The following is a 23,021-nucleotide window of genomic DNA, read 5'->3' on the forward strand; positions in this document are numbered from 1 at the left end:
ATAGCTCTTCGTGCATTTTTTTCTGCTTTTGTGATATTCGCATGTGAACCATGGCCTGTGATTTGGCAGGAATCTTGCCTGGAGGGCTGCAAAATTGAATGTGGAAATGCTCAGGAAGCATTGCATAAACCTGACTTCTTCTGTTGTACAAACAGCCGCAAGCCGAAGCTCTGGGATTCCCGGCTGCTGCTGTGCCCCGGCCTCGCGCAGCGTTTGCTCCAGCATCTCCTTTGCCTTTTCATTTAGCAATTTGTCTGCTTGCTTTCCTCCTCTGCAGTTTCCTCTCCCCTCGCCTTGCAAAGCGATGGCCGGGTACCCTTGCAGGGAGGGACAGAGCTCCCGGGGACGGCGTGGGGACAGCCAGCCTCAGCACACGCGTGGGCAGTGACTGGTGTTTTTCCTTTTTATCCGTTTGTTGGGTTGTGTTGTTGACAGGCTTCCGTGAATGTTAGGGAGACAAGCAAGTCATCCTGTTTCTGTAGTTAGTTTTCTTTTCTCTTTTTTTCCTTTTTATCTCTGAAATTTAGGCTATGTCTTAATGTTCTTCCAGCTGCCCAGACCAATCTCCAAACAGACACCAGAAACCCTCCATTTCCCTTCTTCTTTGTGCTTTTATGCCTGCTGAAGATGCAGATGCCTGCTTTGGGGGCAATTACCCAACAAGTGAGAATGACTTGGCATTCTGTTATTTTATTTTTGTTATTTGTAACAGTAAGTTGTCCGGCTGGACAATCCTCCCCTTCCTTGAGCCTTGGAGAGGTTTAGATCCACAGCTTGCTGGGTGCTGAGCCCCATTTCAAACATGAGCCAGGTCAAAACTGCAGCTCCCTATCTCCCTGTCGCCGTTTTGGACTCTTTGAATGTCTTTGCTCTGTGCGAGGGATGAAGAGTGACCGCTGCTTGGTGCAGAGACAGAAAGGAACGGGGCTAATGCTCATAAGCAGGGCATTTTTCCTGGTGTGACCCAAGACTTCCTCCAGTCAGCTGACTGAATACTGTGCCATTCACTGGAATCAAATGAGGGTATAGTTACCTTTTTTCCTTCCTTTTTTTCCCCCTTTTCTCTTTTTTCCTTTCTTTTTTTTCCTGGAAAGGGCATGCTTTTACCTTTCCCTACTTTTCATTTCCTGGGCATACCAAACTAGCTCATGCCAGAGCTCGCCCGTGGTACAAGGAGCCCAAGGAATAAGGGATTTTGTTTGCACTTCAGGCCAGCTCTGCCTCTCACCACGCTGGGGGAGCTGGTGGCCATGGGGACAGCAGTGGCTCCTAGGTGACTGTGGAGTGCGTGTTAGCCCTGGTGATATGCTGAGCTGCTCAAGCAAATCATCTTAAAATAGGCTTCATATGGGATGCAGAAGAACCCAAGCAAAACACAGAATCCAGCCAAACCCAAATTTATGCTTGTGGTTACTGAAGCTTGTGAGATCAATTTTTTTGTTTACTTAAAACTGATTTCAAAGAGGTTATTTTTTTTCTTTTAATTCTCATTCTTGATCCTTGGGTTGGGGGATGGCTGCGGCAGTGATGGTGGCTCAGCACCGCTCCAGCCGGGGCTGAGCATCCTGCCGTCACCCCCCAGGCAGCCGATGGCCCAGAGACGGGCAGGGCAGCAGCGGCAGGCAGAGGGGCCGGCAGAGGGACGGGCACTGTGCCGGGCAGCGTGCCCTGGCACCCGGGTAGCTGTGGTCACTGCCCACCGCTGCAGCCGAGCTGGCAGCAGGCTGTGCCCCCCGGGGAGGTGGAACGATGGCAGGCAATGACCTTAACTTGCACTGTGGGACTTCTGCGCTGTGGAAGTGTTTCAGCACCAGTGTTTTGTCCTTATCCCTCCCTGTGACAGGGAGAGGAAAACATCTCCAGTTTACAACATCGGAGTCTGTTCCACAGTTATGCTGGGGTGGGTCATGAATGGGCTTTTCTCCAAAGTCCTGAACTAGGATGCTAAATGCTGGCTCATGCTTCCTCTGAAATGTCCTACAAAGGCACTGCAGAACACAGGCAAAACCAGCTGGTGGGTAGAAAAATGCTTCTTTCTGGACTAAGCTGCGTGTGTAAATGCTCTGTCCCAAAACGCACAGAATTAAGGTCCTGGCGAGGCTGGTAAGCATGCTTACGCCCCGCAGAACAGGACCCACGGTCACTGCTTCATTGGCACACCCCAGCAATCACCCAGACCATCCTAAGCAATTCTTTTATTTTCATGCAAACGTGGAAAAGTAGATTTGAGCAGAGGTATTTTTCATTTCTAATTTTTGAAAAGACTGAAGATAGTAAGTGTTAAAAGCACCAGTTCAGTTTAAAAAAAAAAAAAAAAAAAAAAAGCCAACAAACAAACAAACAAAAAACCCCAAACCCCATAAAGCCTTGGCGGAGCTGGCAGAAGCCGGAGCACAATAATAGCGGCGATGGCTGATTCAACCTTCCATGTCATCCCACATATGTCAGATTTACCCCAGTGGGACAGGAAAGCCTAGAAAGTCGCATACTGACATATTTCAGGACAAATCATATCAAAAATAAACTTGTGAGATAAATAAAGCGCAGGCAGGAAGCAATGCCTTCCCAGGGCAGAAACCAGAGGTGATGCTGGTCCAGCCCCTCTGGCTCCTCACTGCCGGCAGCACCGCTTGGGACCCTGCCCAGCCTGACCGGGGCAGGGAAGAGCCCACCTATTTTATTTTTTCAGGAACCCCTGGCAGCGAGCTGTGTGGCCCCTGTTTCAGCTGAGAATTGCCTGCAGTCCTCGGCGTTTTAACTGGCCTAATCCCTGTGGGGCTGGAGCCAGCAGCTTTGCTGCTGGCCAGAACCCATCGTCCCTTTTAGCAGTGATGTGGTGAGCACACGCCGATGCCAAGCCCAGATGGAGTTGTTCCCCATGCAGATTCCTTCCTCCGGGTCCCTCGCTTTCTTCTTTTCTTCTTCCTTTTGACACTTATTTATTTGCAGATTTGTCAAAGAGTTGCGTCCCAGTGACAGTTTGTGTTGGCCCCATAGATAACTACCAGCTTTGCCTGGGGCTGCCGGATGCATGGAAGTGGCACCAGCAAGACAGCAAGAGTTTCTAAACAGGCTTAATTAAATCTGAGCAACACTCTTGTGCGGGCTGCTGGATCGCCTCTGTCCCTGAAAAGCACTGCAAGAAAGCTCGGTTTTCTTGTTGTCGAGCCGGCCTCATTTGAGCAGGGCTGCTCGGGGTACCTGTGCCCCTGGGGTGGGACGAGGACTGTGCGAGGGGACGGTGCCAGGCGGCAGGACCTGTGCGGCAGCAGACCCCCGTCTGCCAGGCAGGGGGGGCCTGGGCTTGGGGTTCAGTGCTGGCAGCTTGGGGAAAGGAAATTGAATTTTCGCTTATGAATGGAAATGGCTTTGGGTGAAAATCCCAGAGGGGGCAGGGGCGGACAGTGCTGCTGCTGTCACATCGTTTCTTTGCAGAACCTTACTTCTGCCGACGATGTTATTGTGTGCTGCCTAATTGCTTTTGGATGATGTTCAGACACCGAAGTGGGGCAGGAACAACCCTCCATCCTGGATTTTAACTCCTTTGTGGGGGTGTAATTGCGTTGGTCGTGGGGGGGTGTGCTGGGAGAGGTGGGCAGTGGGGCTGGAGCCGTAGGGCGCGGGAGCCTGCAGCGGGCAGCACTGGGCACCGGGGCCCTCAGGATGCAGCCAGCAGGAGGAGGAGAAAGGAGCAATGAGGTGGAACCAGAAAGAGTATTTTACTGATCTAAAAACAAGCGAAGGTTAAAACCTGGATTTCACTGTGGAAGGAGAAGAGAAAGCTTTGAAGGGTTCAGAGCAATGGGGGAGCAGGATGATCCATGAAGCCGCAGTATGCGCTCTGGTGTCCATAGCATGTGCACATAATAAATTAATGTGTGTAACAAGCATTAAGAGGGGAGAAGGTATGTTATAGAAACACAGTCCCGGAGCCGATAGGACTAATTGCCTGGGCAGGCTGGAGGAGCGGATGGCGTTTAAGAGCCATGGGGGCCTTTCTCTGCTCTTTGGTGGAGACAGTGTTAATCGGCCAGGCTTAGCAGCGTGTGGCGGATGTCAGGGAGGAACAGAAGGGCTGTTAAGTACGAGGAAATTGCTTGCTGTCTAGATGGGCTTAACACAATATAAACTACACGGTACACACAGAAAGTTAAAACCTGAGATGGTGAACGAGCTGGAGTTATCCAGCACAGCAATGCAGACATGAGCAGAGGGTGATGTTTTTCCTGCATGACGTTGCTTGGAGCTAGTGCTGAAGCACAGTGTTCGTGCACCGGCCTTTTCCTTCGGGCAGAAAGGCATCTGCAACGTTTCAGAGCCTGCGAGATGGTTGTGTTGCTTTTCCCTTCCTGCTACTTTGTCACCATCCTTTTTTCCATAACAAAATTTCATAATGGAAGGAAACCATCTAGAAAGGAGCCTGGGAGCAGAGAGGACCCAAGCCTGTGCAAGCAGGCTTCCTGCCGGCTTCCTCTGGGCTCCGGCTCTGCCCATCGTGCCGCTCTGCTCGGCCGGGTGACGCCTCCCTCCCTCCGTCTTTACCTGGGCCATGCTGACCACGACAGTGGCTGACGTCTCCCTGTATACGGGGAACGTTTCCCAGTTCCTGGACTGGGAGGCAGGACTGTAGCATCTTTGCTCCCCACTTGGCAGCCCCCAGCCTTGCTCAGCTGGGGGTTGTGACCCGTCCCCGTTAATGCGTTTCTAGCTGTGCCATTTATTTGTTTGTTCTCTGCAAAAAGCACCCTGCAAAACCTCCTGTTCCTAAATTCCTCTTCTTCCTCCTGCTGGATTATGCCTGGCGTATGGAGGAACCTCGATGGGGAAACCTGAGTTGCCTGTATGCGTTTTCCCGTCTTCAGAGTGTTGATATGGGCAGACGTGGTAAGGGCATGGTCTGCCTTCCTTATGGATGCCCTTTTCAAGCTCTTGCTTAGAAAGGTTGTTTGGCTAGGAAAAAATAGGATATTTTCATATTGGGGAAGTTGGGGAAAACCTGTCCGGACTCAGAAAAATTGGTAAAACTGTATTTTAATTATAATTCATTGCTGCACTGTCTTGTTTTGGAATTGCACCTTTGGCTAGTGTGCATCTCACCGAAGATGCTGTGATAGTGCCCCACAGCCTTCCTCTTGGTTTTCATTTAGTTTAGAAACGTAATTAAAAGAGGGTAAAAAAAGAAGCAGCAGTTACTGACTCTCTTTACGAGAGTAAAGGGTTTAGGCCAAGCATACTTCTATGAAAATAAACAGAATTTCTTTTTTTTTTTTTTTTGCAAGTTCTTCCCATATATTGAATTTCCATGCTCGGTGACAAGGATGGATCTGCCTGAGTGAGCAGCGATTGGATGCAGATGGCTTTGAGTTGCAATTGGTTTTGCTTTGGAAAGATGGAACTGTCCTTGGAGAGGAGGGTTTGGACCTGAGCTTGAGGCCTTGTTCTCTAAAAAGCAAAAACCTTGCAGCCTGATTTATGAAAGTTGTTAGCTTTTCATGGCTGTGCCTAGAAATATTTTCCTCCTTTTTTATCCTGTGCTTAAGGTGTGTTTTTAGTACAACAAGCTGGCAATTGCAGTTGACATTCGAAAGGCTTGACTTGTGTTCACCAGCGTTTGCCTGTAGATTTGGACATGGGCTCCTGTCCAACAGGTGCATTTTTCTCTGGATACCTCCCTAATCTCTCCCGAGAAAGGCTTCCCGGGGCTGCTGACGCGGTGCTGGCTGCAGGAGCCGAGCTGCCCGCCGGTAACCCCTCGGACTTTGCCCCACGGCAGCAGGACCGGCTGTGGCACCGTGGGGATGCTGCTGCTCCTGGGCGGCGGCATGGCATGGTCCCCTGCTCGGCCCAGGCGTTGGTGATGCCTGACCATGAGAGCCGGCGCCGGTTCGGCACAGGCAGTGTGGGAGCAGGAGGGTGCCTGCGGCAACGCCGCGGTGCTCCCGAGTGAAGCCGGTCCGCACGAGGGGAACTCAGCCCCCGCGCCTGGGCTGCTCCCCCCAGTTGTTCTCTCTCACTCCCCTGCATTTCCCAGTTACAGGCAGCAGCTAGCGTAGGCGCAGGCATGGCAAAGCCCACGGTAAACACTGAGTACAGAGCACGAGCTGTAAACTGAGACTAATTTGGCACCGAGTTCAGTCATAAAGGATAAATGTGCTTTATGGCCACATTCAGGATGTAGCTGTAATGGCTAAATAAAACCATACCCCAAGCGATGGAAGCTGTCAGCTGTGGCCTCAGGGAACCAGGTTTTCGTGCAAGCAAACGGTGACTATTGCACATCGCAGAAAAAGGGGAAAGGACTGAATGACCGGAGTGCGGAGAGAAGCGGGGGAGGTGGGAGAGCCGGTGAGGGACATTCACGGTGAGATGAAGTCAGCAGCGAGGAGTCCCTGCATTTATCAATAACGGTGTCATTTCCTCTCTGTCGCAGGTGACTGCTCAGGTGCATGGCAGAAGAGAGGAAGACACGAGCTCTGCGATTGCTCTGGGTCTGGCAGAGCTGGCTGTGCTGGTCCAGGATGCAGGATCAGGCCACACCGATTCCTTGAAGCTGGAGCCCGAGAGCTTTGAAAACACCAAAGCCCCGAGCAATGAGTGCATGTGGCAGGTAGGACACAGGGGCTTGGCCCTTCTGCCAGGACACTCTTTTCACTGGTGTTGCCTCGAGAGGTATTTAGCTGCTTTTTGCAGTGGGGAAACTGAGGCACGTGGTGGTTCCTGAGACTGGGTGCGTTTTGGGAATGACAGTAGATCTGGCACCTGAGCCAGGCTGCCTGCTGCTCTTTGTATGCTGGCGTTGCGGCTCCTCCTGTGAGTCGGCTCCTCGGCCTCAGGGGTCCAGGACAGGGGAAGCAAGGAAGGGGCCTCAGTGGACCCAAGGCATTTTTCTAATAACATCCAGATGGATCCACAGAAATTGTGAGCATCTCAGAACAAAAAAGAAAGAATATCAGCTGCAGGATAAATGCGATTCAAATGGTTTAGGAAGGGCAGCCTGGAGGAGAAGCCCACTGCCGGGGCTCCCCAGATGCCACGGGCGCATCTGAAATAGCAAATGCAGTGGTGTGAGCTCTGCTTTCCCAGGAGCCCTGCACAGGCACAGCCCGGAGCAGCGTCCTGCCCAGCAGTGCTGTAACAGAGCCTTTCCTTCCAGAATTAGGCCAGCATCTGCTAATTTCAGTCTAGAAACCCCGTTTGAGGCACGTTGCAGAGGTCGGCTCATTTAGTATGTGTGGGCGCGGGTGCCCATCCGCCCTCCTTCTGAGCTCCTGTCCTGCAAAAGGAGGAAATCCATGTTGGGATAATTTCTGCAGAGAAACAGTAGATTAGGGGTGGTGGAGAGTGGTTCGAGCTTGTCCCACGTGTCCCCACCAGCCAGGACCCGCGGCCATGGGGCTGCGTGGGGCAGAGGCGAGCCCTGGCAGCAGGGGCGGGAGGTGTTCGGGTGGTCACCGCGTGCACCAGGGGTAACTCTGTGCCTTTGGTGGGGACAGCAGATGGTCCCAGGGGAAGAGCCTCGGGGGCTCGGGGGGAGTGAAGATGCTCTGTGCCGCGGGTGATAAATGCATGGCGGCCCAGCTCCGGAAACGGGGCAGGGGAGGATGTGAGCGACAGAGGATTCATATCCCGGAAACGCACGGTGTAACGGCTCGGGAATTCAGTGTGATAAATGCATTTGCCTGGACTGTTGCAGACAATCTGCTTAATGTGGGAAGCAGAGTTTCCTGCAGCACCGAGTTAGTGGGGAAGGGAAAACTCTGAGAGCCAGGAACGACCGGGGAGAATTAAGCAGGTAAACCCATTACCAGTGACCACCTCTTTGTGTGGGGATTACACCGAGCTTTAAGCTGCAGCTTCCTGATGCTCAGTGTCTCGGGAGGAGTGAGGGCTGTGAGCAGGAGCCTCTCCCTCCTCTTGAGGGGCTTGACCCAAGAGCTGGGATTAGCAATTGCCACAAGCCGCTCTCACTAGCCAGAACAAATTGCTGCACATGCTTAGAAACAGCCCAGCCTGCACAAACTGTGGCGATACTTCGAGGTGGAGGTTTGCCAGACCTTGCTCTGGCAAATTCCCCCATTCTTCCTAACATGACCATCGCCATGGAAATCACTCCTCTTTTGATTAACTGATTTACACTGTCCCAGTACCCTGACCAGAGGTTTACCCAACTCCCTTCATAGCTTGGGAGTGCTGCAGATACTGGCTCTAAACAAGGAGTCATGGCACACGTGGGAATAGATGTGCTGTCCCAAGAGCTTATTTCAATTAGTACATCATGAAATGGTTTGGCACAACCCTGCGCTCAGGGGAAGCCGAGGATGGAGGTGTGGGGTGCAGCGGGGGGGTGCTGGGGATGGGGTGTGCGGAGGGTGGGGGCACGGGCAGGGCTGCTGCACCCCAGTGCCAGGGAGAGCGGCAGGGATGAGCATCGCCAAGAGCCAGGCTCAGGCTGTGACTGTGGGGGCTCCCTCGGTCCTTGCCGGAGCCTCTGAGGGGATGATGCTCCGTGGCATCGTGGTGCCCTGCAGCCCTGGCCGCACACCACCACACCGTCCCACGCTCCCGCAGCCCCGCCCGCTCCGAGATGTGTGTGTCCTCCGGCAGCCTTTCCAAAATGCCAACCACAGGAAAGCAGCAGAAACCCAAGCTTTCCTTTTGCTTGGATTCCCATCAGTTCCCAGAGCTTAATAATAGACTATTTCAAGCTTCCTTGCTTCAGTTGTTTTGGCTTTTCGGGCTGGGGCTGAGCGCTGTCTCATGGGCAAAGCAGCCCTCTGGGTTAGAGGAAAAGGAAGGCGAAGCCACTTGTGGGATGAGTGTTCTGCCTGTGATCAAACCCTCCCTCCAGGCTTGCCAGGAGCATAACCCCTCTCTACCCACCCTGCTCCCCAGGGGGGTCCCTTGCCAGCCCTGGTCCCACGGAGGGGGCTGCAGCAGGGGCTGCCCGGGGTGGGAGCAGCACCCGGCACCCCGGGCTGGCCTCACCCAGGGGGAAGCGGGGCAGAGAGGCAGCGGGGGGACCGACCACTTCCCGGGCCCCTTTAAGCTCCCTCTGGCTCCATTTGTCAGCCAGATGCCGATCCAGATGTTGCCCGCCGGTGCCTGCCCGCTGGCAGCGGCAGCGCGGGGTGGGTGCCCCGGGCTGCCCCGGCCCCGCTGTCCCCGCCGCAGCGCCGCCTCCTCGTCGCCATCTCCTGGGCATCCCACGACACGGGGACACCGAAGGCGGTTTGTTTCGCAGAGGAAAATGTGTAATTCCTGTGTGCCTGGCACTGAGCGATTTGGATGTTCGTTGCTTTTTTATTTGCTTTATTTTTTGTTGCGCCCCCCGCCCAGGACCGCATCCCTGCCCGCTCCTGCCGGGTCCCGCTCGAAAACTAAAGACAAAACAGAAGCGGCCCTGCCGCTTGCCTTCGCGACGCTTCCTCGGCTGAGGATGCTGAACGGTCCTTGATAACGGGTGCGTTGGGCCGATCCTGCTCTCTTCTAAATCCGCTGCTGGGTGCCGTAGCTGTTTCCAGGGGCTCTGCTGTGTTTTTTGCTGCAGGCTGGGAGCTTGCACGGCCTTTCTGCGGACCCGGGGTCCCATGCTGCAGCAGCCCTGTGCTGCAACGAGCTCAGCGAGTGCCCTGAAGACAGCGGCTGTCAAAAAGGTCTGGCACCTATGGCAATAATCTCCCCAAAGACACAGGGAGCGGTGAGGGGCCATGAGCAGGCAGCGGTGGCAGGATGTCTGCCTTGCATTTAAAGGCAGCTTGTGACAGACAGAAGGACCACTGGTCCGTCTGTCCTGCGAAGCAGAGGTGTTACCACCCTCTAGCGTGCCGCCCAGCCCTACCCAGCTTTTACCTTTCTTGGGCATTTTCATGTCATACATGGAGAACATATGGGAGCCATTAGACCCAGATTTACATTCTTTCCGAACGAATGGCAGCATGTCAGAGAGTTGTTTATTTAATGTAAAGTGTGATATTTTTAAAAAATAGCTTCAGCTCTCCTAGTGCAATAGTTTGTGTGACTTTTCATGCCCTTCTTCCTGGTGCAGGATAAACAGTTAACAGGAACTAGTGGTCGGGTTTTAAATCTCTGCAGAGGACTCCTGAGTGAAACAGAAGGAGGGAGCGGACAAGATTCGGGGTACTCTGCAGCCTGGGGCTCTGCCTGGCTGATGGCATGTTGTTGAGGTTGTGGTCTGTTAAGATCTCTGCAAATTTTTAGATCTAGCTGACAAACTCCTGGGCTGGGATCCATGGCCCTTTATCGCCGTTCCCGTGTCTGAGCACTTCTGGATTGGGCAGTTGTGGAAAAAAAGAGCTGATCAGGGATACTCTCAGCCCAAGGGGTCTGACAGGCGTAGAGGCAAAAATATGGCTTTGGAGAGCCCCAGTGAAGTTGTGCGTGCGGATGCCACAGACCTCAGCACTGGGAGAAGGGGTTGTGGGATCACATAGGACCCTACCTGCCCTGTACCACCTCTGCCTTCCATTTCCTTAGGATGTGGAAGCTTGCAAGATCCTGGCAAGATCTGCCAGGAGACAGCACTAGGCCATAACTGAAAAAGGCTGAAATCTAGCCCATCCAGTGCCCTTGGCTGCTGCTGGATTTGAATGCTGTAAATTTAACCGAGCATCCGAACACCGCCATCCTTTCTGCACCCAGCCGTGCCTCCCTAGCTCACCCTCTCGTGCAGCAGCACTTGCTTTTCCTTCCTTCCGACACACTCCAGAAACCCTCTCGCAGCACACTTGCGCTCACTACGCTTACTGGGAAAGATCTTCAAGTGTAATAATTTTATTAAATCTTACAAGTCTTTTTTTCCCCCCCCTCACCTCTCACCCTAAGGACAAAACTCTCCAAAGCGAGCATGGTTTCTCTGGGTAATGTCATCCTTGCTTGTTCATCTGTCTGAAGCAATTACTGTGCCTTCCTTAGGGATTATTTTTCAGACAAAGTGTTGACATTTTTCCCCCAGTTGGGTGTCAAGGGTGTACCTGTGGTGGTAATTTCTGAGCGGCAGAAGTCTAACGAGAGGAATGCCCTGTGGTTAATGAGGTGTTGGAAGACAGCGCGGCTAAATCTGGCATTATGCTTTCCAACTTTCCATTTTAATTAAAACCTGGATCTCCTGGTCATGCACTCGTTCATTTTTTGAGTTGAGTGACAACCCAGTCTTTCACAGGGATAGCAACCACAATGTTTAAGTAAGGTGTTGATGCCGTTGGCTATCCACATCGCTCTGTCATGCCCAGCTTTGTGTTTGCCATCGGAACATTATCTGTAGCCTTTCCCAGGTGCCTGACCCGCCAGAGGGACATTGGCAGTGGCTGGGTCCTTCTATTGTCCCTTCTCCTACAGCTTGTTGGCCTAAATCCAGGATTTGGGCAGATATTCCGTCCTTACTGGACACTGCCAGGTACTGATTTAAATGTCAAATTTCTCAACTTTTATCCACTGCAGGTAAGCAATTACAAGTTCACAGCAGCACAGAAGGTAGAGACGGAGGGGTTCGGCCTGCGTCCCTGCCCTGAAAACCGGTGCTGCAGGTGTTGGATATGGGCACGTGTGAGGATGATGATGATACCCCTGTGGGGTAGCCCTTGGCAGCTGAAGGATTGCAGGGAGCTGTGTGCCTGCTCCTCACCTGCCGTTAGCCTGAACTGCCTTCACCAAGAGCTGAGAGAGCGTGTTTTACTGCTCAGGTAACTAAAAGCATGGTTTGTGGTGGCGGCAGAGCTGATGAATCATTACTTGTTCACCTTTTAATAGTGGGATCGTGTGCGCTTGATATGAGTTACATTACATGTGCTTAGATGTGTAAAATAAGGCAACATTGCAAAATGGTCACAGGTGTTTGCCAGTTTAGGGATAACAGCTAGTTTACCTGTCATACAATGATATTGAAAAAAACCCAAAGTTATCCTACTGCTGTGCTTAATTTCTTCGGGGCGGGGAGGGACGGTGCCTGTGCAGAGTGGATTTTTTGCAAGCATTACTTTCTTTTAATTAAAATGTTATATACAGTAAAAATGTGCCTTTCTGGCTGTTGGGGATTATAAATGAAAACTGGACATCGATATTTACAGTCCTTCAAGCATTCGATGTGCACATAGTAAATACCTGCAAGACGATGCATCTGACCTCCCCAGGGGCAGCTGTATGGAAACTTTGCTATGTAAAGGACAAGAGAAGCAGCTGTCAGCCCACAGTTCTCCAGGAGGAGCAGAAATTGCCTTTTGACTCGATCTCCATGCAGTTCCCCCGATGAGAAGCAGCACTGATGGGTCATGGCAATGGGTAGGTGCAAGGAGGGTGCCGGGGGCTGGCAGGGCTGGTGCCCGTGGGTGGGTGATGGTCCCGGCACCGCTGGGCTCTGCAGCTGCAGTGCTGCCGAAGCTGCCGCATGCTGCTTCCCCACCACGGCTCCGCCTTCCCACGCCATCTCCCTCTTTGCCTGGGAGGACGATTAACCGCGATGCTATCAGCCCTGGGAAAAAGATTTCAGAGCCAGCAAGTACAAAAGTTCAGGAGTACAGTAATTAGCAGAGCAATTCTAAAGTGCAGTAATTAGTGGCTAATTACTGCTGCAGAAATATGCAAGGCATAGTGCCTTTTCTTCCTCCCTCCTGCGTAGAGATGGCTTATCTGGGGTTTGACAGGTTTGTTCCTGTCCCCAATGGCAGGAATGGAAAAAAGTGAACAAGGAGAACCCGGGTGGGATGAACCTGAGCCCATGGATGCCATGAGGATGAACTCCTCCTGCTCTCCAGAGCGAAGGCCCTGGGCTGTGCCAGAAACACAGACTTTGGGCACACACCGGCTGGCAAGAGGCTGGGCTGTGGCTGCCCCTCCGTCATGCAGGGCCGGGCAGGTCCCCCCAGCTCTCCAGTGTAATGCGGGTTTCCCCCCCAAGAGCTCAGCGTGTCTGCCGGTGGGGGCTGCCAGCTCATTTATCATTATTTTGCAAATCGGGATGAGATGACTGATAAACCTGCGCTGCTGGTTGCGGGGCAGATGACCATCCCTGGCTGTGTTTGCTTAGGAACAAAGCGTGTCTGTGAAAACCCTCTTGCAGCCACAGCAGCAAGGTGCCACCCACCGGGGAAGGGCTCCGGCAGTACCCCGAGTGGCAGGAAAAATAGATCGCAACATCTAATTAGCGGACACTGCAGGCCTTGTCTCCGTGTTCCCAGAAGGTGCCGCGTGCAAGCACACGAGGAGGAGGAGGCTGTGCACAGCCCCAGCTCAGCGCCGCAATGTGTGAACAGGAAAGCTGTTTGTGCTCTCTCTTCAGAAAGTTTGGTACAGAAGCATGAACGCCGTTGCGCAGCTCTGACGTACGCTGCGTAACGCACCTCGGCGGGAAAATTCTCACTTTGCAAAGCTGGGGAGAGCAGCTGAGCTGCTGTAATGCTCCTGCCAAATACATACTTCTGCAGTTTCCAAGGGTCTATTATACAAAAAATGAAGGTAAAATGACTTAGATTACCCATCTTTTCCAGACCAAACAGGAGTGCTTTTCACCACCGATACCACTATTTCAACAATGTAATGTTTAACTACCTTAAGTTACACTATGTACTTAAATGCCTTTTTTTTTTTCCCCCTTTACTGCTGAATAAGGAAAGTCAGGCCCAACGGGTGGGACCATGGGAGGGGAAGCCTTAGGAAAAGCATTTAGCAAACATGAGGCTCAGTGGCTCTGTGCCTGTCCCCAGCCCAGCTTGTGGCCCAGGGTAAAGGAGAAGATAAAAGTTCACCTCATCCCTCAGCTGTGTGAACTGCAGCAAGTCCTGCTTTCCCTGGATTTTTTTTCCCATTCAGTAGAATTGCAAAATTGGGATTATTATTGTAGAAACAATAGAGAGTGCACAGGCTGTGGCCATCCCTCTCTGCAGTGGGAGCAGCATCTGCAGCAACCGACCAGGCTGCATCGCCCACCGCAGCACAGGGTCCCCCAGCTCCCTCTGCGGGTGTCCCCGATCGGGTGTCCCTGCTCGGGTGCTGCCACCAGAGTGATTGGCCTTTGTGTCTCATCACAAAGCTCATCTTTGTGGTGAAGCAGCTCCATTTTCACCCCCCCCATCCACCTCAAGAGCTTTAAGCTTTTTTACTCAAGCGCCTCTTAATTTAAGACCAAATATAGCCTGCTGCAATTTTTCCTATCAAACTTTATTGTTCTGCCATGTACCAGCATATTATTATTTACAGCTGAAAACCTCAGTCCGAGACCGTCAGGAGGACTGAGCCGAAGGTGAGTTTCAGCAGCGCTCCCCCCGCCGCGATGCTGGGGGCCAGGCTGCGCGGCACTGCCGCAGCTCCAGCCTTGCACGAATGAAGGACTCCCGTGCTTTTGCTTCCTCGGCTGCTGAATCCGTCCCATTGACCGTGGCACCCTGGCCACATCTCCGCGTACACCTCACCCGCAACCACAGCCAGGCCATGACAACTCACACAGGTGCAATGGAGTTAAACTGATTCCTAATTTACTTTTTAATGCAATGTCACCAGAAAGGATTAGTTTGAGGCTTTGGGCTAGTCTACACATGAGGAAACTCGCTGTAAGGTAAAATGCACTTGCTACTCAGGGAGAAGCGGTTAGAGAAGCGCTGACTCAGCAAGGCTTTGCCCCAGCGGTGCCTGGGCTGACCTGTCCCCCTGTGTGGCTCGTGCCTGGTCACCGTAGGTGTCTGCAAATGCCTGAGGTGGACGGGGGAAGATGAGCCGGGGTAGAGCGTGGCAGTGTGGTGCTCCCGTGATGCTCTCGCCTGGCAGGAGCGGCTCCTGAGCTGCTCGGGAGATCTGCCTCATGCTGGGAGAGGAGAAACCCAGCTCACGGAGGGTTTGGGCATCACCAAGGGGCCCCAGTGCCATTTTTAGAGCCCCATTTAGTGAGATGCCGTAGGTGTGGGAAGAAGCCCCCTGGGAACAGGGTGCGATGCACTGCCACCATCGTGCGGCCCGTTCCTGCTGCACCATCACACCCTCAACATCAGACTTCAGTTGCTCCCACTCTGCCCCATCCGCACTGGGACAACGTCAAGGGGCTTTGGTACCTAGAATTACTTATGAACAGATTGTAGAAGAGACAGGTTTACTTAATAAAATAACATATGGGAGGTACTAGCATGAAATATAGCAATAGTCATGTTGTAAGGGAGGCTTAGATGTCTAGGGCTTGGAGCTTTTGGCTGATGCTAGTTTAGCTTAATATGCTGAGGATATCTGCAAGCATTTAACCAGGCTGGCACTTGATAACATGATGGTGCAATCTGAAATTGCTTGAAGGGCATATTAGAAGCTACATACTTAGATGGATAAATATGTTAATACAGCGTATCCAGGGAGGTTTTGCCTTAGAATGACTGGGGACAGTAAAAGCATGTGTTCCCCTGGTATCGGGGGTGTCCTTGGGGTGCCCTTGGCCACGTTTCTGGGTGCCTGCCTGGGGCAGGTTTGTGTGTGTCCCTGGGAGCTGCAGCGTGGTCACAGCACGAGCTGGCCTCGCGTTGCCGACAGAGGGCAGGGGGAGGCGAGGGTGCTGGTGGACCTTGGGCGGGTGTCAGGGCTTTTCCCCTCATCTCTGCAAAGCTTCGTGCAGAGCGGAGGAGCTCTGCTTTGTCTATTGTTGGTAAAGCCTTTACCTAAAGCTTGGAGCTGTAATGTTTGACTCTGTTATACTAGGCAAAAAGAGAGAGAGGGAAAAGGAAGAGGCGATGGTTGGGTTTTGGGGTTCAGGTCATCTCTGAGCTCCCGGGACAGGGCTTAGTCGGCTGAGACGGGCAGCGGGAGGAAGAGGATCGCCTTCTGGCCATAGTGAGTCCGCGGCCCCAGCTTGCTGTTCCCATTCTTCTTCAGACCAACAAACCAGTTCTTATCCGCGTGCTTTTTGGAGACGTACGTGTTGTAATGGTTTTCTTCGATCCTTTCAAGGAACAGGCACTCCTCACCCAGTAACTGCTGAAAGAGAGCCCCGGGTAATGCCAGTGAGACGGGGTGATGCCGTTGGGAGGAGGATGTGTGTTCCTAAGGCGGCAATCCTGGCTCGGATGCTCCCCGGCTAGGATGCCATTCAGACCCGCCTCTGAGATCTTTGTGCCCCAGTAAAGTTCATATTTAAAGTGTGGAGGTAAGTAGCCTTGATTTAGTCACCTGGGCTACACCTACAGTAACTTGTCCGTGACCTGGGCATTTTATTTGGCAGTAACTGAGCCCAGCTCCGCACTCTGTAAGCCGGTCCTGGCACTGGCTCCTGCTCTGGCACTAACCTGTGCGGTGGCAGCTGCGGGTTCAGGGCATGAGCACAGGGAACAAAACGGCTCTTTGGTGAGGCTAAGCGGCCTGTGACCAGGATTACGTGTCGCACGCTTTACTATAAATGGGACTAGTCTCAAAGACCAGATTATTTTCGGTGGCTCCGTGCCCTGTAGTGGAGTAAGTTCCTGCCTTGCATGATCCCACTTGCACTGGGATGTCATGGAGGCTGTCGCTGCCTCCGGCACAGGGCTTGGTGCAGCTAGGATACAGAGGAAAAATGTGGGGCGGTCTTTGCTCAGTGGCCGTGGGCCATTGCTTGGGGCTGCTTCCAGCCCTGCTAGCAGCCCTGAACCAGCTCGCAAAGCCGTGGAGAGGCGGCAGGAGGCAGGCAGAGGTGTGGGCAAGGCGCTGCCGGGGCGGGAAGAGCTGGGCTGGAGGTGCACCTGCCCTGCACTGCCGCAGTCCCCCCACGGCCCCGCTCGCCGAGCTGGCAGCTGCTGAGGGGATGCAAGGCAGCTGCTGCTCCAGATATGGAATATGATATTTGTCAAATGTTTGAGGCAGGGTGGTAAATGGTGTGATTTGATTATTCATTTATTTCCCCCCAAAATAAAGCCGGATGGAGAGTGGCCGTCCAGCTACCAAAATAACAAACAGAGGCTAATTGTTGCTTGCGGTTTGCATTACTCAGAGCTATGAGATTTCTGCAAACCTCAAACCCTCTCTGTGTCTGGTCCCACATAAACCTCCTACTTACCGAGCCGTAGAGCAGCCCGTTGGTGTCCATCGCCAGGTACTGCCCAGACTTGGTGCTCTTTATATACACCTCTCCCACACTTTCCGCGCTTAGCTGGAGTTGAACTGAAAGTAAAAATAAAACAACAACAACAACAAAAGTATAAGGAAAACAGAAAAAGAAAAAAAAAAAAAGATTGTCAGAGATAATGTCCAAACTGCTAGGAAAGTTAGCAGGGTATTTTTGTTCTGAAGCCTGGCTTATAAAGAGTTTATAGGAAACAGTACAGCGTGTAATAAAAGTGTCTCCTTGTACCCTCTCCTTCAAAGAAACCCCACAGCCATGCTTTAGGAACCAAAGACCAATTTTTTCCTTATTTTACATCAAAGGAAGGGCAGCTTTTTGGTTAAGACGTTGGAATGGGACACAGGAGATTGGGGTTTTAATTCTGGCTCTAATTTACAAATTTCTCATGTGGTTTTGACAAGACACTTAAGGAGTGACATATGAAGAAGTATTTCGAGAGCTAAACCAGGGACGGGCAGACTTCAGATGCCTGTGTTGCAAAACCCTGGTCCAAAGCATCCCATCTGGCAGTGTGCCGCGGCTGGCGTTATGCGGCATGCTGTAGGCGGATAACGGAGAAATAGAAAGGGCTGATCTTCATCCTAAAAAAATATCTCCCATAGGTAGCTATGAGCCACACCTTAGATTGTCCCAGTTTGCAGTGCTAACTTGAATTTGATACTAAACCAAGATCTGAGCCTGCCAGCGCACAGGCTGGGCGGGGGCAATGTGTTCGTGGTGATGCTTCGTGCAGCCCACTGGGCACTGGCTTTCCATCCCCGTCACCGATGCTGGACTTCAACTAGAAACTCTGGGGCAAAAAAAGCTCCTTCTTGGTCTTGCACTGCAGGAGGGGAGCGGCTCAGCTGCAGGCTGGGATGTCTGGGCCACCTCCCTTCCCTGCTCAGTATTCTGTACCTAACACAGAAGATTTAACCTTTCTATTTGTCTGGTTACTTTTTTTTGCTCCATGGGTTCTTTTTTTTCTTACTTTGCTCATTAGAGGATTCTCGGAAAATGATTAAAACTTGGCTCAAGTTCTTGTTTAACAACATATTTATCAGGAAGAGGCAAGGGAAGAGGCTGTTTCTTTGGAGGGAAGCTTTGGGCGGACAGCTCTCTAGCACCGCGTGCTCAGAGAGGACCCCGTACTGCTCTCACAGGTCAGCAGGAAAACTGAAGTCTGAACAATGAGTGGCCCCGCTGGCGTGCACGGAGGGCTGCGGTTATATCCAGAGTTGACTTGCAAAATCCAACTCTTCCAAATGATCATTCCCATCTCCTAGTCAGCTTTTTTTTCTGAGAGTATACTGTAGAGATTTGTAACAGAAATATTTAAGTTGGTTTGAATGAGGTATGAATGGATGTCTCAGCTCCAGCTCCTTCCTTCTTTTTTAATTTATTTCATTTTATCCTTTTTTGGATGAGGTAAAAGGTAATGTTACCTCTTGGCATGGCAGAACCCCTCGTCCCAGTGAAATCTTTGCTGTAACGGTTCACGTTCTTCATTTTTGGTGTTTCCTGCTCAGTAAATGGTGCTTAATTAGTAAATGGCCTGGGTGCAGATTTGCAGTAATACACGCTCCTGGTGCTTGCCTGGTTGCAGCTGGGAGCTGGCAGCCGGCAAACCCTGCAGCGAGAGGGCCCCCAGTCCACCTTGCATTCACTGCAGTGCTGCAGCCCCAGGATGTGGCCAAGGAGAAGTCCAGCTGGGGAAAGAGGGAAACGAAATAAAAATGATGATACTGGCCTAAAAACTGCATTTGAGAGGGGAGCGGGGGGACCCTCCAGCTGCTGATGGGAATGTTAGGGTCTCGGGCCACAGAGGGAGGGAGAGCAGCAGGTCCAGAGGAAGGAGCTCATGCACAAATTCTTGCGTTTTTTTTACAGGTCTGTACAGATATTTTCTTCCATGAAGTAATGGGATGAAACAGAGAAAATAAGGCTGTTTGTGGAAATGAGCATGGGCTTCATCCTTGAGGGTCCTGGTAAGTTTTCTTTTCACGTCACAACACAAGCTCAAGATGCCCACACATGCAGCAAAGAACATGGTGAGGGTATCATTACATAGGGCTGGACAACAAGGGCTTGGAGTGAGTGACTTCTTCTGTTCTCCTTAGAGATCTTCCCCGATTCTGGGGCTAGCGCCTGGCAGGGCGATTTAAAATAAAAATAAGAATTCTTGATATTTATCCGGAACAAAACACACACGGGAGCGGGCAGTTATTTGCAAAGCACCGATGCAGCCTCTAATGCAGCTGTGCACGCTGACCCCTCGGATGAGCCACAGGCATTCCCGTGCCTCATCCCTCCCCAGGGACCTCTCTCCCCACTGTTACCCCCAAGTTTCCCATATGGATCTGACTTGCTCCGTGCTGGCTGGTGTTTGTCCCAGCTGTGTAAGCAGTATCCCATGGCGGAGGTCACAGTCCTGGCTGCTCCCCTTGTGTGCTGGGGAGTGGTGCTGAGCAGCTCTGGTGTTTGCCAGGCGCAGGGGCAGGACCATGGGCAGCCGTCAGTGCTCGGAGGCAGGGTACCTCGCCGGCAGGGCTGCTCTGCTGGCACACAGCCCTTCCAGGAGTTTCCTCTGTAAATATTTGTACGTTCGGATATCCAAGTTTACGAGATCATTTACAGGAGGTTCCTTTCTGGCAGAGGTTTCCAAACACACGGCCCCAGGCCAGCAGCCGGCGAGGTGCGAGTGTGCCGGGGCACAGCGGGTGCAATGTGCGGGAGTGCTGCCCGTGCTTGCTGCCTGCACTTGCTGCCTGTGTGCATCGTGCGGCTGTGGGCACTGGCGGACGGAGGGGAAACACTCACTCCAAGGTGACGGGCTCACTTTGCCGGGGGAAAAAAGGCTGGGCTGTGTGGCAGCATCCATGCCGTGAGACGGTGGGGTTTGAGGCTGGGATGCAGGTGCTATGAGATGTCACCTTGTTGCTGGCTCTGCAAACCCATGCTGCGCTCCCCAAGGCACATGGGTGCCTCTGCATCCCCCTTCTGACTCGAGCAAAATCTCAGCACTGGCAAAACGTGGCAGAGACGCCTGTTGAGCTCGTGCGGTCTCTCCAGCTGCTGGCTTGTGGGTCCTGTGAGCCCGGTCCCGTCTTCTGCAGATCCTTTGGGTCAGTGTCCTCCTCTGCCTCTTGCAGGGGTTTGAGAAGGGTTACGTGCCTGGTTTATCCCAGGCTGGAGGCTGCCTGCCCTGCACTGTGTTTATCCAGCCCTGGTGAGGACATCCTCACCCGTCCCCCAGCGCTGCCGTGTGCTGCGCGAGTGGTGGGGAAACGGTGTTTATAATTAAAACTCCACTATAAACTGCCCTTCATTAAAACAACAGTAACAAGAAGAAAGGTTAAGTTTGGGGAGAAAGCCACATGTACGCCTGTGGTTTAAAGAAAATAAAAGTGCTTTTCTTAGAATTTGTAAGGCAGACTTGGCTCCTCCCAGCCCTTCTTTCTAACCAGATAGGAGCCTGGCAGGTTCCAGTTATATTCCAGTAAATGTTCAGGATATGGTGTACCCAGAGGTTTCTGCCGAGAACCGAGAGCTCCGGCGCACGGCGGTGAGGAAGAGCCCAGCCCCACTGCCCGCAGAGCCCCACAGGGAGCTTTGCTGCACTGCCGGTCCAGCTCTCCTCGGGCATCAGTTTAAAAAATCCTTTCAAGCATTTTGGAATTGCAAGAGCTCTAAAAGCTTAAAACTTCCCAACCTATTCCTTGGATTTTGTGTCTTTGTCCTTACACAGCCATTTTCTCTTTTGTCTGAGTGGTTTGTCCGGGGGTTTGCTCTGCGCAGCCCCACTGGTCACTGCTGACGGCCTGGCCGTGCTCAGCAGGGAGAGCTGCCAAGGAAAAGGGGCTTCTTGGTGTCGGGGCCAGGTATTCAGCTTTTATCTAACAGCTTTGTGTGGCTTGATCAAAGCAAGAGAGCCTCAGCACTGCAGCTTGGCTTGGTCGTGTGAGCTGCTGGCACAGAAAGAGCTCTTGATGCCTTCCGTGACATGGACGACTACTGAAAAGGACAAATGTGCACCTTTCCTTGATGTACAGGATAGTATTATTGATTTTTTTATATTATGGTTTGCCCTATGTCAGATAGTGTCTGCAGCACTTTGTAATAGTAGCATTTATAAAAATGGCACTTTTTGGCAAGCAAGTCCTGCCAGCTTCCTAGGATGAGCTTTGATGCCAATTATGAAGCAGGAATGTGCTCCTAGAAAGGCAGTGGGATGTGCAAATGGTAAGACAAGTGTTGGTACCTGTGTGGGCAGTTCATCCCAGCAGCAGGTCCCCAATGTCCCATGGGCTGGAGCTGCCGGCATCACTGACTGCAGGGAACGGGGACGGGCAAGAGGAGGCTCTGGCCACAGATGGCCCGTTAAATCTTTGTGACACACAGATGCACATAAAATGTCTTTAAACTGCTTCAGCATAGAATAAGCCATACTTGTTTTCAGAAAAAAAAAATTAATGGTAACATGAGTGCATTTCTAAAGCCATAGGTCACAAAATAACTCGCTCTCACCTGATTCTTGCCTCTGCTGAGCTTTTGCACCTTGCAGGAATTTAATTTGCTGCGTAAGGGGAGAGGGAAGTTCCCCAAAGGCAAGGGGACACTGTGTGCAGAGCACACAGATAAAATCCGTTCTGCACGCAGAGGAATCTGGGCCCGACCTCCCGCTCCGGCTCACGACTTGATGTGCGAAGAGGCACAGCTGCAGTGCGCTGCTGGGAAGGGTTGCACAGCCCACTGTTGTGCCGAATCTTCTAACCCAGAGTAAATGCAGAGATACCATAGAATTATATGGGATGGCTGCACGTGTGTAGGATGTGAGGCTGCTCCTAAACCTTTTTTTCCAGCTGCCAGCTTGCTGCGTAAGCCAGCCGTGCTGCAATTAGCGCTTTTGTCCTGTATGGTCTGCCTGCGATTATTTTGAAAACCGGTTTCAGATTTAATACTTCTGCACCTGTGAAATAGCATACATACCGTGCCTCCCTGGGCTCTGCATACAGGCTACAGGTGTGTTTGGTGCGTGTGCTGACTCCTGGAACGTGTGTTGCCACCAGGAGAGAAGAGACCCTGGTACAGAGCCCTTCTTTTCCAGCTCCCCCCTTCCTGGCTGATAAAGGCTGATAAAACCATAGGAGCAAGGAGGAACGCCAAGAAGCCCCGTCGGGTTTGCTTACTGTGCTGGTCGCTTCGGTCCCTGGTCCCATCCACTTTGCCGTCTGGGAGGATCCGTAGGAAGTGGCCCCCATTGCTGCAGTACAGGAGTTTGGGTTTCTTGTAGTTCCCCAGGGGAAGGTTGAACTTTTCGGTCAGGGCGGTGAAGGTAGTGATTTCCCCTTCGGCCATCTCTCAGCCTCTCCCAGCGGCCGGGCTGCAAAAGATGCGGCGGCGTATGGCAGGGGTGGTGGCACCGAGTGCTTGGCACACGCTGGTGCTGCCAGGCTTTTAAAGGGAGGGGAGGGAGCCCGGTGGTCCCCGGCCGGTACCAGGGCTGGCTGCCGGGCAGGTGATTCACACCGCAGATGATGGCTGCGGCAGTGACACAGCCCGAAAGGTGATGCTCCTCCAGCGTGGGAGGTGGGGAGGGGGTTGTCTCCTCACTGGGTGAAGCTGGGCGGTAGGGACTCTGTCCTTTTAATTTTATCATAGTAAATTCTGTTTTCTTTCTGCTTTCTATTGACGTATGTACTAAAATTATACACGCAAAAAAAAGTTTGAAAAACAGCCGGCGTCTGATTGAAACCCACAAGAGGCAGGAAGGGAGCCCAGGTTAATAACTCTCTCCACTATTATAACTTTCAAACAGGATTATGACTAGGTATTGCACCACATACTGCATGCCAGATAGCAAATATTACTTCATATCTTGGCACTCTGCATCTCACCTGGCCAAGGCACACACATGCTAAAGATCAGAACAAACGTTAGATGCTGTGGGAGATGGGCAGGAGGC

At 52.3% G+C, this 23,021-nt stretch overlaps 1 protein-coding gene across 2 annotated transcripts; it reads right to left on the bottom strand.

Annotated features, from left to right (window-relative positions):
• Nucleotides 1–15,738: 15,738 nt before the first annotated feature.
• On the bottom strand, nucleotides 15,739–22,414 carry FGF1 (fibroblast growth factor 1; the record flags this gene model as incomplete). 2 transcript variants are annotated; one of them, XM_082323992.1, is made up of 3 exons in its annotated part: nucleotides 15,739–15,954; nucleotides 17,012–17,115; nucleotides 22,246–22,414. In XM_082323992.1, the coding sequence occupies 3 exons, from the start codon at nucleotides 22,412–22,414 to the stop codon at nucleotides 15,763–15,765; spliced, it is 465 nt and encodes a 154-aa protein (XP_082180118.1). In that variant the 3' UTR covers nucleotides 15,739–15,762. The 2 variants fall into 2 exon arrangements, with proteins under 2 accessions (XP_082180118.1, XP_082180117.1); XM_082323991.1 differs by having other exon boundaries at nucleotides 15,739–15,957.
• Nucleotides 22,415–23,021: the final 607 nt, after the last annotated feature.

This window comes from Platalea leucorodia, assembly GCF_965183815.1.
Source record: "Platalea leucorodia genome assembly, chromosome: 11".
Lineage (NCBI taxonomy): Eukaryota > Metazoa > Chordata > Aves > Pelecaniformes > Threskiornithidae > Platalea > Platalea leucorodia.